General features: G+C 34.4%; 1 protein-coding gene across 48 annotated transcripts in view; it reads right to left on the bottom strand.

The window, feature by feature from the left end:
• LARP1B (La ribonucleoprotein 1B) overlaps positions 1–14,100 on the bottom strand; it is a 138,610-nt gene that overhangs the window by 54,316 nt on the left and 70,194 nt on the right. For 34 of the 48 annotated variants that reach the window (XR_011537176.1, XR_011537175.1, XR_011537174.1 and 31 more), the window contains one exon: positions 7,371–7,494. The exons of 12 other annotated variants lie outside the window; for them this stretch is intronic. Coding sequence is in view for 31 of the 36 variants with exons in the window: in XM_070609102.1 (XP_070465203.1) it covers positions 7,371–7,494 (124 nt within the window). In the remaining 5 variants the exon portion in view is untranslated. Of the gene's footprint in view, positions 1–1,365; positions 1,415–7,370; positions 7,495–14,100 lie in introns of all 48 variants that reach the window. 2 more of the 48 variants (XR_011537180.1, XR_011537182.1) reach the window with 1 other exon arrangement.

The raw sequence follows: 14,100 nt of genomic DNA on the forward strand, positions 1-14,100 counted from the left end.
TGATATCACAAGAGATAATATACAAAAATCAATCATATTTCTAAATAATAGCAATAAATAAATGGAAGGTAAAAATTTTAAAACACCATTTATAATAGCATCAAAACCATAAAATATTTAGGGAGATAGCTAAGAAAATATGTACAAAATACACCAAAAATTACAAAACACTCAAAAACAACAAAAAAAAACTTAAATGGAGAAGTATATCACATTCAGGGATTGGAAGATTCAACACTGTTAAGATGTTAATTCTTGGGGCCAGCCCCGTGGCGCAGCGGTTAAGTGCACACATTCCACTCTGGCGGCCTGGGGTTTGCCAGTTCAGATCCTGGGTGCAGACATGGCACCACTTGGCAAGCGATGCTATGGTAGGCATCTCACATATAAAGTAGAGGAAGATGGGTGCAGATGTGAGCTCAGGGCCAGTCTTCCTCAGCAAAAAGAGGAGGATTGGCAGCAGTTAGCTCAGGGCTAATCTTCCTCGGAAAAAAAAAAGATGTTAATTCTTCCCAAATGAATCTATAGATTCAATGCAATTCCAATCAAAACACCAGCAGAAGTTCCTGTAGAAATGAATAAGCTATTTCTCTAATTTACACGAAAAGGCAAAGAAACTAGTATAGCCAAAATAATTTTGAAAAAAGGAAAGGAAAAAGGTTGGAGCACATATACTGATTTTAAGAGTACAGTTACCAAGTTGTGGTAGTGGCAAAGGGATAAACATAGAAAAAGATGAACAGAATACAGCGTCCAAAATTAGATCTATACACAAACAGTTAATCGGTTTTTGATAAAGATGAAAAGGCAATTTAGTGGACAACGAACAGACTTTCCAAGAAAGGGTGCTAAAATCATTAGATATCCATATCCATAATTACATCATATACCAAAAAGAAAAAAAAATTAACTCAAAATTGAAGAGAGATCTGAATTATATAAAAACTAAATATATAAAGTTTCTAATAAAAATTTTGCAACTTCGAATTAGGCAAAGATTTCTTATAGACAGCAAAAGCACAATCCACAAAATAAGAAAAATAAAAAACTGCACAGCATTAAAAAATAAGAACTTCTGCTCTTCAAAAGGCACTCTTAAGAAAATGAAAAAATAAGCCCCAGATTGGGAGAAGATATGTGCAAATTACATACATAATAAAGGACTTGTATCCAGAATAAAGAACACTCAAAGCTCAATATGAAAACAACTCAATAAAAAAAAAGTGAAAAGATTTGAGCACTTTACCAAAGAAATACTGATAACAATCAGTATCAATAAGCACATGAAAAGATGTTCAATATCATTAGTCACAATGAGATACTACTACATACCTATTAGAATGGCAAAATTTTTTAAAAACTAACCATATCAAGTGCTGGAAGGATGTGGAATAACTGCAACCCTCATATACAGCTGATGGGGGAAAGCAAAATGGCACAGCCACTTTGGAAAACAGTTACACAGTTTCTTATAAGTTAAACGTACACTTACCACATAACCCAGCAATCTCACTCCTAAGTATTTACCCAAGTGAAATGAACACTTATATTCACATAAAAACTTGTAAGCAAATATTCATCAAGGCTTTATTCATAATTATCAAAAACTAAAAACAACCCATGTATCCTTTAACTAATGATTAACTGTTTAAATCCATGCAATGAAATACTACTTACCAATATGTAAAAGGGAACAAACAACACACAAAAATATGGATGAAGCCCAAATACATTATGCTAAATGAAAGAAGCCAGACTCAAAAAGCTACATTCTATATGATTCTGTTTATACAATATGCTGGTAAAGGCAAAACTATAGAAAGTAGAAAACAGGCTACACAAAGCTAGGCATGAGGTTGACTACAAAGAGGCATGGAGAATTCTGGGAAAGTAATGGAACTGTGCTATAATTTGAGTAGGTGGTATTTACATGATTGTATGCATCTGTCAAAATTCCCAAAACTGTACATAAAAAAGTGTGAAATTTACTGAATATAAATTACACCTTAATTTTTTTAAAAAAAGGAAAGCAAAAAGATAGCTCTGGATCCCTGTAAGGTGGTCAGAATGAAAGGAGGAAGACAGGTTAGGAGCTATTAAAGTTAACCAATAGGAAAATGATGGTGGCTTTTGCAGGATGACAGAAGTAGAAAAGGTTAGAAGTAGTTAGGTTCCGGATATATTTTATTTTTTATTTTATTTTTAAATTTTTTTTAAACATTTTATTTTTTTTCCTTTTTTCTCCCCAAAGCCCCCAGTACACAGTTGTATATTCGTTGTGCGTCCTTCTAGTTGTGGCATGTGGGACGCTGCCTCAGCATGGTTTGATGAGCAGTGCCATGTCCACGCCCAGGATTCGAACCAAGGAAACACTGGGCCGCCTGCAGCGGAGTGGAACCCTTAACCACTCGGCCACGGGGCCAGCCCCAAGGTTCTGGATATATTTTAAAGGGTAATGGATATAACCTGCCAATGACTAAGATACAGAGGTTGAAAGAGAGAGATCAAGGATGACACTAAGATTTTTTTACCTGTGCAACTAGAAGACGGAGCTAATATTTACAGGGATGTGGAAGTCTGGGAGGAGAAGTCCTCGGAAAGGGGTGGGAACTCAGACCTTGAATTTTGGACGTATAAAATTTGACATCTTTATAAAATATCCAAGTTAAATTGTTGACTACACAGCTGCTATTTGTCTGGAACACAGAATGAAGGTCTGGTCTATATGTACACTCATTAGTATAATGATGCTATTTAAAACCATGAGAATAAATACTATTACCTGAGGAATTACTGAGGATAAGAAAAAGAAGAAATTCGAAGACTGAGTGCTAAAACACCCAAAGCTTGAGGAAATGGAGTAGAACTAGCAAATAAGACTCCATGAAGCAGAAAGAGAACTAAGTAAACAGTACCTAGGAAGAAGAACGTGTTTCAAGACAGAGAGTGACTGATCTAATGCTGATGTTACATAAGCTGAGGATTGATTTGACCCCTCTTAAAGATGGAGATCTCTGGAGGCACTATCAAATGGTGATTTGGGGTGTGAGGGGCAGAGGCCTGTTTGGATCAGGTATAGGTGATAAATAGGAAGATAGATAGTGAAGACAATGAAAATAAACACCTTCTTTATGTCTTAAATTCTATTTTGTAGTACCAACACCAGTTCTTTTTATTAGTATCACTATTTTATGCATTTCCCATCCTTTTGTCTTTCAATTTTTCTGTATACTTATGACATACAAACAGCACAGAGCTGAATTTTCTTTAAATTCAATCCATAATTGTCTTTCAAACTGAAAGTTAATCTATTCAATATTTTTTATCATAGCAATATATTGGACTAATTTCTATCTTAATTTTTGCTTAATTATATTTTTTCTGTTCATATTTTTTAAAATTGGAGATTATAGCACACAAAGATTAATAAATGTATACATAAATTTAAAAATAGAGTTGATTCAGAAACTAAAATGAGAACAAGAAATTAAGTATGGGAAAAATTTAAGCTTTCCAAAAACGCTGTATTCAAAAACATCTTTGGGGAAGTATATGAGACTTTACTTAAAAAGCTTAATCACTTACAACCTTGGAAGGCAAAGTTTTAAAGAAACATATAGTTGATACCCACATACCCACCAACTAGACCAATACATAAATTTCAGATGCAAGCAAACCCATGTGGTGACTTTTCAAATGGGATTCCCTTCTTCTCTCAGGAGTAAACCATTGTGTTAAATTTTTGTATGAACAATTCCCCTTGCTCTTCATGGTTCCTATGTGCTATGCATAAATCCATGAATTTTATATTTTACATGATGGCATTACTGAGTGAACTCATTTGTATCTAGCTTATTTTATATGTCCACTATGCTTTTTTTGTTTGTTGTTTTTTTTGAGGAAGGTTAGCCCTGAGCTAACATCTGTCACCAATCCTCCTCTTTCTGCTGAAGAAGATTGGCCCTGAGCTAACATCTGTGCCCATCTTCCTGTACTTTATATGTGGGATGCCTGCCACAGCATGGCTTGATAAGCAGTATATAGGTCTGCACCTGGGAGCCGAATGGGTGAACCCTGGGCTGCCAAAGCAGAAGAACTTAACTGCTGCACCACCGGGCTGGCCCCAACATCCAATATTCTTTTTTTTTTTTTGAGGAAGATTAGCCCTGAGCTAACTACTGCCAATCCTCCTCTTTTTGCTGAGGAAGACTGGCCCTGAGCTAACATCCATACACACCTTCCTCCACTTTTTATACATGGGATGCCTACCATACCGTGGCTTTTGCCAAGCGGTGCCATGTCTACACCCAGGACCCAAACCGGTGAACCCTGGGCCGCCGAGAAGTGGAACATGTGAACTTAACTGCTGTGCCACTGGGCTGGCCCCCCAATATTCTTAAGATTAACCCATTTTGTCATACGTAGCTATAGTTCTTTCATTTTTCCACTGCTGTACATTTTTCCCCTATGTGAATATACCACATTTTATAATATATTCTACTTTAAATGGGCATTTCGTTTAGTTTTCATTTGTTTTTCCTATTATGAACAATGTTACTATAAATGTTCTTTTGTAAACATTTGCAAAAGCAGCTCCTGAAGTGAACTGTTGCATCATAATACGGTATGTCATTGTGGTTTTAATTGGCAAATCTCAGCAAAAAGGATAGCATCTTTTCATATTTACCAGCCATTTGGTTTTCCTCTACGTGAAGTTCCAGTTCATGTTTTGTTTACCACTTTTGCTAGATGTTAATCATTTTTCACATTAATTTTTAAGGTTTTAGATTTTTATGATACTAATTCTCTGTTACTTTTATGCATTGCATAATTCATCTCGATTTGGGACTTTCTATCTATGATGCACTGAGGAGCATAAATTATCAATTTTAATGTACCCAAATTAAACAAGACAAAAAAATCCTGTAATTAGACTGAACAGCCTTAATGGAATATCCTAAGAACTTAAGAAAAACTTTAAAAAGTATAAGGTTTTAAAAAAGTTTAAAGTTTAAAAGCTTAAAGAACTTTAAAAGAAGTAACTTTCTTTCAATATTCATAGTAATATTATTATTTAATATTACTGTTATTCTGAAACTATTATATCATAAGATAAACAAATAATTCTGTTGCTCTGGTTAGGAACAAAGTTTTTTTTCATGTAAGTAAAAGGCATGTAAAAGTACAATCAAAGAAATCAAAATTAAAACCTTTAACCCTAAATTTGAACAAAATATCAATGTGAAGTCAAAATGTATTTTTTCTTAAAAAATTTCCAAGCTCTTTCAATTGAAAATTCCTAGAAACAATGACCAATTCAGTAGCAACTGGAGTACCGACAAAGTTTAACATCGTGCCAGCTGGCAAACAAGAAAGTTACCAGTCCAACTCCATTGTCACAGAACAAAGCAATGAAAGGTGGATTTGGAGATAAAAGTCAATAAAATGATAACTGGCACAAGTATCAACAAGAATAATAACTAAAACAGAATGAAATCCATTTAATGTATTTGTGAGATAATGATAATTTAAACACAAACAAGAAAACCACACCTCATTGGTCACCAATGAAGGATGTTAGGGAACCAGCTCATTACTTTGAAAACTGGTAAACAAAGGAAAAAAATTGAGCATTTATTCCCTCTCCTATAAGAACTCTATCTCAAGGTAAACAAATAGTCAATTAAGGCAAATTCTCTTTATGGAGGTATTCTATTGATTAAACTAAAAGGCAATAATAAAAATAGAACTATCACCATTTTGCAACCCCTAGTGAAATAAAAGCTCCAAGCAATTATTACCAATGGCAACTAACACCACAAAAAGAGAGACAATAGAGCATTACACGCCTCCTGGTAGAAGTATTCAATACTACATATGACATATTCTTGTAAAAATTTGACCTCTATCTGATCAAGCCTCTGTATCAAAATAACGGTTATAAGAAAACTCAGGATCAGAAAACAGATTGAATGAAACCATTGGGATGAAATCAGCAAAATTCAGAACATGAGAAATTCTACAAGACAAACAACCCAGTTCCTTCAACAATAAACTGCAAGAGAAAAAAATAGTATGAACCTACAAAGAGACATATCAACCTATTATAATGTTTGGAACTTACATGAATCCTGATTTTTTTTTTTAAGTAATGAATGAGGAAATTTGAACACTAACTAGATATTTGATATTAAAGAATTACTGTTCATTTTAGATGTGACAATGGTACTCTGTTATTTATGTGTTAAAAGAGGTAATCCGCATCTATTTAAAGACATATACAAAAATAATTATTGACAGGGTCAGCCCAGTGGTGCAGCGGTTAAGTTCGCTTGTTCTGTTTCAGTGGCCAGGGGTTTGCTGGTTTGGATGTGGGGTGCAGACATGGCACTGCTTGGCAAGCCATGCTGTAGTAGGCATCCCACATATAAAGTAGAGGAAGATGAGTGTGGATGTTAGCTCTGGGCCAGTCTTCCTCAGCAAAAAAGAGGAGGATTGGCAGGAGATGTTAGCTCAGGGCTAATCTTCCTCAAAAAAATAATTAAATTAAATTAAAAATTAAAAAAAATATATTTAGGGATGAAAAAATATAAATAACATGATTGGGAGTTTGCTTCAAAATAATCCAGTGGGATGTAAAGAGAATGAGTGGAGTGGATATGAAAAACAAAATTGGCTATCAGATGATTAAGTAGCTAATGGGTAGTAATGGGTACATGGGGGTTTCATTATACAATTTGTTCTATTTTTGTATGTTTGAAGTTTTCCAAATTAAAAGTTTTTCTTTAACCTGCCTTCAGGAAAGACTATTACAAAATCAGTTACACTTGCCTGAAAATATCAGATTCAATTTAGGAATCTCCCAAATGTACTTACATTTTCATACAAAGCTAAGGCCTTAAAAGAATGATGCTAGTGGTGTATTTTAAGGCATCAGCAAGTCAGTAAAAAATTTTCTTCATTTTGAGAAGAGAAACACTCCCGGTAATTTCAAAATCAAATGAGACACATAAAGAACCAACCAATTCTGCCTACTTTTAAGTAAGTGTCCAGGTTTGAGCATGATCTGGTGTTTTAATAGACGACTCCTAGGTCACCTCTGTGATTACCTGCCTATTCACCAAGAGCAGGGTGGGATTCAAAAGTTGTCCATATACTGCAAGGCTGTCCTACCAAATTTACAATCTATTTTTAAGTCTCAAAAATGTTTTGAAGTTCACCAAAGGATAAGTAAAAGTTGACTTTTAAAATTCTAGTCTTTTACCAGATACCTAAATGTTTCCCACAAATAAAAAAGGAGCAAACTTTAAAAACAATTTAGAACTGCTTCAATACTATTCAGACACTTACACAAAAGCAGATTTACATACCTTGCCTGGACTGTGAAGGTGCTACAGGAACTTCTCGGTTTGGCTCAAAAGGAAGTTCAGGTGTTAGGTTTTCAAACTGCTCTTTACTAATGAGATTTAGCTTCTTAAAGTTCTCAACTTCTTGCTGAAGTAGAATGGAGGAATCTAATTACTAAACTGGCTAATAGAGCAACCAACAGACAATAATTGATACCAACCTCAAAAAATGAGTTTTTAAAACAAGGGTTAATTGCAACAGAATGAAAAAGATGTTCTAATAAAAAATCTAGTATTATACTTAATAACAATATTCAGGGTCTAAAAGAGGCACAGAGAACCCTGAAATATTATGAATATTTTATAAATAAAATACATTATAAGAGCATACATTCTAATCATTAATTATTTGTTGAGCATTTATACACAAGGTCACTAGGCTAGGGTATTACAGTTACAGAGTAATCTAATACATGTCCTCTACCCTTAAGGAATTTACAAGTTAGATGGAAAGAAAGAAATGTAGATATAAAAACTAATAATACTATATGAAAAGTGATAATATTTGGTGTAAGAATTGAGATCATCAGGGAGGCATTACAGAAGAGGCAGGACGAAAGCAGCTCTTGAAGGACAATTTAGAGCAGGGAAAAGCATTCTAAATTAGGTAATGTCAGCAAAGATGAGAAGCTTGGAATAAGCAATCATTTACTAGGAAATAATTCCATAAATGAGAAAATTTGTGTAGAACTAGTAGCAAAAAGGACTGATAAAGAAGTTAGAGAAAACTACTAAAAGACCTTTAATACTGGACCAAAAAGTTTTCACTTCATTTTATGCAAAGGGAAATGCGATGAAAAATACATCTAGATGGGCTTGGAGGTTCATTTCCAAAGCCCTTTTATAAGCTTAGCAGCAAGGAGGCTCAACAGGTCTCAGTTGCTGGCTTAAAGGAATAACAGGCCCATCCGTGCCCCTGGGGCTTCAGAAGCTTCCCCTTTCTAACGATTGTTACAGTCACTTAAGGTTCCCTGCCCTGACTTACAATAATATGTACAGCATTACAGAGGTGGAGGCCACTCTCTGCTGGAAGGTCATTTGGCCATGGTGCAGGAAGATCATCTATGCCTAACCTAAGCTGTGGGATAAAAAGAGTTTGAGGGACTGCTTGCACGCTATTACTTCTTTCTAGTTTTCCTCAATAAACCCTATATCACATCTATACCACTCAAGTGCTAATGGGTCCACGAGGCTTTACAGAGCAACATCCAAAGAGGGTTTAAGCAGGTAAAAAACATAACAAAACTACTTGTCAGATGAACCAAATTAAATATCATCACAAAATAGTTGTAGTACCTTCCTCTTAATAGCTAACCAATCTTTTCCTTCTTGTCTTCAAACATGAATAGTTACTCATCAGCTCACACCATTTACTAGATCCTGTTAGCCTATTAAACTAGGATCTAGCTTCTTCTCACGAAAATGTCTTAAATTATTATTTCAGCTCTTACTCCTACATCAAAATTTTTTTCTCAAGTCTTCAATAAGGCCTTCAAACTAATTCAGTCATTATTCCTCACTGTCCTTATCTTGCTACAGAGCTTGCTATTAGCAACTCCCACCTCAATAAACACTGCATGTTTATCATATGCCAGGGATGAAAAAAACAGTTCTACCCTGATGGGAACACAAACAGTATGTTTCTGTTTTGTTTTTAGCTTTTAAAACTAATTCATTAAGATATAACACACACATATATACATATACATACACACACTAGAGAAGTGCATAAATCATAAGTATACAGCTCAATGAGTACTGCAAAGTAAACAGACCTGTGTAACCATCATTCAGGTAAAGATAATATTACTAGTACCTTTCACACCTCTTCTCATCACTCTCTATCCCTAAAGATAACTGACAAGAGATCTTCACATATTGAGGTATATGGGGTAAGAATTCGGGTACAAAACTGATTCGGCTTGAACTAAAGAAGCCTGATTTATAGCCTATCAAACACAGATTGTGCATCTGCCTTAACCATTACAGTAAAGAATGCACTCTCTTAAAATAAGAACGCATACTTACCCCCCTACGCCCTATCCTTAACGCCTGTATTAGTCCCTTTCCCAACGTCAGGGTCATGTTCACCTGCTAATTCGCAACTGAATACCTCTCTGAAACTTTGATGAATATGTATCCTGGGTGTGTTTAATGTATATTCTTTGTTCTAAAAAGGTCTAAGACTGTACTGAAAACCATGCTTCTCCAGAATGCTTTTTTCCTTTTCAAAAAGGCCTTCCTGGATTATAATCCTCACTCTGGCCCAAGTAAAACTCACACATCTCTCTTATCTATAAAATGGTTATTGGCTATTTCGTGTCAACATAACCAATATGCTGACTTCAATACTATAGATTCATTTTACCTGTTTTAAACATTTATAAAAATGGAATCATAATGTATGGCTTTTTATGCAAATTATGTTTATGAGATTCATCTATAGTTTGTGGTTCTATAGCAGAGGTCAGTAAATCACAGCCCCCAAAGGTCAGTTTGTTTTTGTAAATAGTTTTATTAGAACACAACTACACCCATTTGTTTACATATTGCATATGGCTGCTTCATTGCTACAACAGTAGAGTTGAGTAGTTGCCACAATGGATGACACACCAAGCCTAAAATATTTACCACGTAGCTCTTTACAGAAAAAGCCTGCCCATCCCTGCTTTATGATATTCTATTGTATGATAACACCATAAATTTTGAAAATCCATTCCATTGTTGATGAGCATTTGGGTTCTTTGCAAACTACAGCTATTACAAATAAGGTTGCTATAAATGTTTTTACAAAACACTTCTTTTGGTGAACAGACACACATTTTATTATTTACTAGGAGTGGAACTGCTGATTCAGGTGGCAGGCTTCAACTCAACTCGAGTAGAAAATGCCAAATAGTTTTTCATAGTGGTTGTACCTTTACACATTCCCATTAGCAGTATAGTAAAGCTTCTATTGCTCTACATCCTTATCGACACTTGGTATTGTCAGTTTTTAAAAACTCAGCCATTCTGAAAAGGACCAAACTATGGATATAGACAACTTGGATGGGCCTCAAGGACATTATGATAAAAAAAAAAACCCCCAAAAGGTCACATTCTGCATATGTTTCAATTTATATGACATTCTCAAAATGAAAAAATTATAGAGATGAAGAACAGCTTCATGGTTACCAGTGGTTAGGAATAGTGGAGTGAAGGCAGATGAGAATGAGTCTAATAGCACAAGGGAGATCTTTGTGATGATAAAATACTTCAGTTTCTTGACTGTGATGGCAGTTACATGAATCTACATGTGATAAAATGACATGGAACCATACACACACATGTGATAAGAAATGTCAATTTCCTGGTTTTGATATTGTGCTTTAGTTACGTAAGATATAACCTTTGGAGGGAACTGAGTAAAGGGTACACTGGACTGCTCTGTACTATTTTTCCAACTTCCTGTAAATCTATAATTATCTCAAAATAAAAATTAAAAAATTTTAAAAAAATTTAAAAATTTTAAATATGTAGCCATTCCGGTAGATGTATTTGTTATCTCATCGTGGTTTTAATTTGTATCTCTCTGATTATTAATAATGATGAAAACTTTTAATATATTTTATTTGCATGGCTTCTTTTGTGAGGTGACTATTCAATTCTATTGCTCATCTTTCTAGAGTTGTCTTTCTCTTACTGATTTGTAAGAGTTCTTTATAAAATGTTGTAAATGTCTTCCACTCTGTAATGTGCATTTTCACTCTCTTATGGTGTCTTTTGGTGAAAGGAGGTTCTTCTTTTTAATGTGGTGCATTTTATCAATTATTTCCTTCACTGTGTTATTCCCTGTTTAATAAATCTTTCCCTACTCAAAGATCATGAAGATAGTATCTTATCTTTCAGAAGTTTTATTATTTTGCCTTTCACATTTAGAACTACGATGTATCTAGAATTGATTTTTTGTGTGTATGATACGAGATAAGGGTCAATGTGCACTTGAAAAGGATATTCTGCAGATGTTGGATGCAGTATTTCACTTATGTCAATTAAGCTAAGTTTCTTAACTGCGTTGTTCAAATTTTCCACATCTTTACTTATTTTTCCACGTCTTCTTGCTACATCATGCACCTTTCTTGATAAGAAGAGTGTATTAAAATCTCCGACTATGATTACAAATTTGTCTCTTTGCACTTGCGAATTTTTGTATAATGTATTTTGAGGCTATGTTATTAGATGCATACAGATTAAGAACTATTATATTTTCTGGGGCAACTAAACCTTTTATGATTATAAAATGTCCCTTTTTACCTTGAATAATTCTTTTTGCCTTAAAAATCAACTCTATCAATAGAGTTACACCAGCTTTGTTGTTTAGCATCAATATTTATTTAAATCTATGCATGTATTTAACCTTTCCATTGCTCTTCATTCCTTTCTGTATCTTCAAGCTTCTTTCTGGAATCATTTTCCTCTGCCTAAAAAACTCCCTTTAGTATTTTCTTTAAAGTAGGTCTGTTGAAAATAAATTTTCTCAGTTTTCATGTGTCTGATATTGTTATTTCACCTTCCTTTTTAAACATTTTCATTGAGATATAACTTACATACCATAAAATTATCTATTTTAAGTGTACAAGTCAATTATTGTTTACCTTTATTCTTGAACACTAGTTCCTTTTCAGTACTGTGAGCATATCTTCCCATTGTCTCCTGGCTTCCATCATTTCTGCTGAGAAGTTAGCTGTAAGTCTTACTATTGACGCTTTTAACCTGTCCTTTTTCTCTGGATTTTGTAATTTGTTTTCAGCAGTTCTACCATGAAGGCCTTGATGTGGTTTTCTTTGTGTTTATATTCCCTGAAGTTCTTGAACTTCTTGAATTTTTCCTTTACTATCTTTCATCAGTTTTGGGAAAGTGTCAGTCATAATCTCTTCACATATTACTTCTGCCTTATTCTCTTACTCCTCTCTCTTCTGAGAAGCCAATCAAATGTATTTTAGACCTTTTGACTGTATCTCCTAGGTGTCTTACTCTTTTCTGTATTTTCCATCTTTTCTGCTCCATGCTTCACTCTGGACTTTTCTTTTCACCTATCTTCTAGTTTAGTAACTCTGTATTCAGCTGTACTTATCTACTGTTAAGCCAATCCACTGCACTCAGCTACTATATTTTTCATTTCTGGAATTTCCATTTGTTTCCTCTTTAAAGTTTCTAGTTCTCTGCTGAAATTCTCCATCTCATCTTTTTTTAAAATCATATTAACAACAGCTAATTTAAAGTCTGTTTGATAACTCTATTATCTGGATCTCTATGGGTCTATTTTCTGTTGTTTCTTTTGTTTTTTTCTATCATATCGTCTTGTCTTCTTGTATGTCATTATTTTTTGAGGGCCAAACATTATTATTGAAAATTTGAGGCCTAGGATGACATCTTCCTCAAGAAAGGATTTGTGTTTGCTTCAGTCAAGTGGCCAGAGGCATCAGCATGTGATCCAACAAGGGATTAAAAGGATTAGAAGCTAACTCTACCGAAAGCAGATCTTTTTCAGGTCATGCTCATTTCTAGGACGTAGCCTTTAAGAGTTCCCAAAGCCCATAAGATCTACTAGAGGTCCCCCTCTGATTTCTGAATTCCACTTTCTGTCAACTTAGTCCCACAAATTTTTTAAAAATCTCTTTTCAGCTTCTCAGTTGCTTCTTCTGGAACTGACAGATGCATCTAAGGGAAATGCAGAACCTAATGCCAGTCTTACTTCTTTAGATTTCCTTCTTCCAGATTTTGACCACATGATTCTTTACTGTCTTGTTGGCTTTACTGTGCCTTCATGCATTTCTTTTGTAACCTACTTTTCAAGTTCTTCTCAGCAAGAAGACTGATATGAATTACCTAGTCTACCACAACTGGATGCAGAACCAAAGTCTAATCTTTGGGTTTTTTATACCTTAAGTTTATACCTTGCATTGCTCAAAAGGGACCAAGGAGATTTAATAATCTAGTGGATAAGAAAAACTTGTAAACAAATTAATTACCTTTCAGTACAAGAGTTAAAAATGGACACATACGAAGTACAAAGGTAGAACAGAACAGTGATTTTTCTGGGGTAGATGACAATAAAAGCTACAAAGATGTATTTCCTGGGGGAGTAATATCTGAACTGGGTTTTGCAAGCTAAAGATTGAAAAGGAGTTTGGAAAGTAACAATGTGAAAGATATTGCAGGCAGAGAAAACAACACATGCAACTTAGTATTTAGGGAGCATGAATTTTAAAACTGAAAACAGTAGTACAATGAAGATAGACATGTAAGACCAAACCATGAATTCTTGTTTGCAAGGAATTTGAATTTTATCTTGAGGGGAGTAAAGAAGCACTGAATATCATTAAGAAAAATAGGAAAATGGTCAGATTTCTATTTTAGAAGTTTTCGAGATTTACATTCTTTTCCTTGAAATCACTTACTTTGAAAATAATGTAAGCCTGAAACTGTGTGTAGCCATCATTGCCACCACACAGAGAAAGCCTGACTAATAATGAAACTAACACAGAGGAAAGCAGACCAAAGAAAGGGGTTGAGAAATACAAAATCATCCTTTGAAGTCTTAGATAAACATAGAATTCTTAGATAAAGATAGGAAAGGATGGCTAGGACCTAATGACAAACTGCAAGTTGGAAATTCGAAGTTGATGAGAATCCTAGGGCATCTAACCAAAAT

The sequence above is a fragment of the Equus przewalskii genome, chromosome 2 (genome assembly GCF_037783145.1).
Source record: "Equus przewalskii isolate Varuska chromosome 2, EquPr2, whole genome shotgun sequence".
Classification (NCBI taxonomy): domain Eukaryota; kingdom Metazoa; phylum Chordata; class Mammalia; order Perissodactyla; family Equidae; genus Equus; species Equus przewalskii.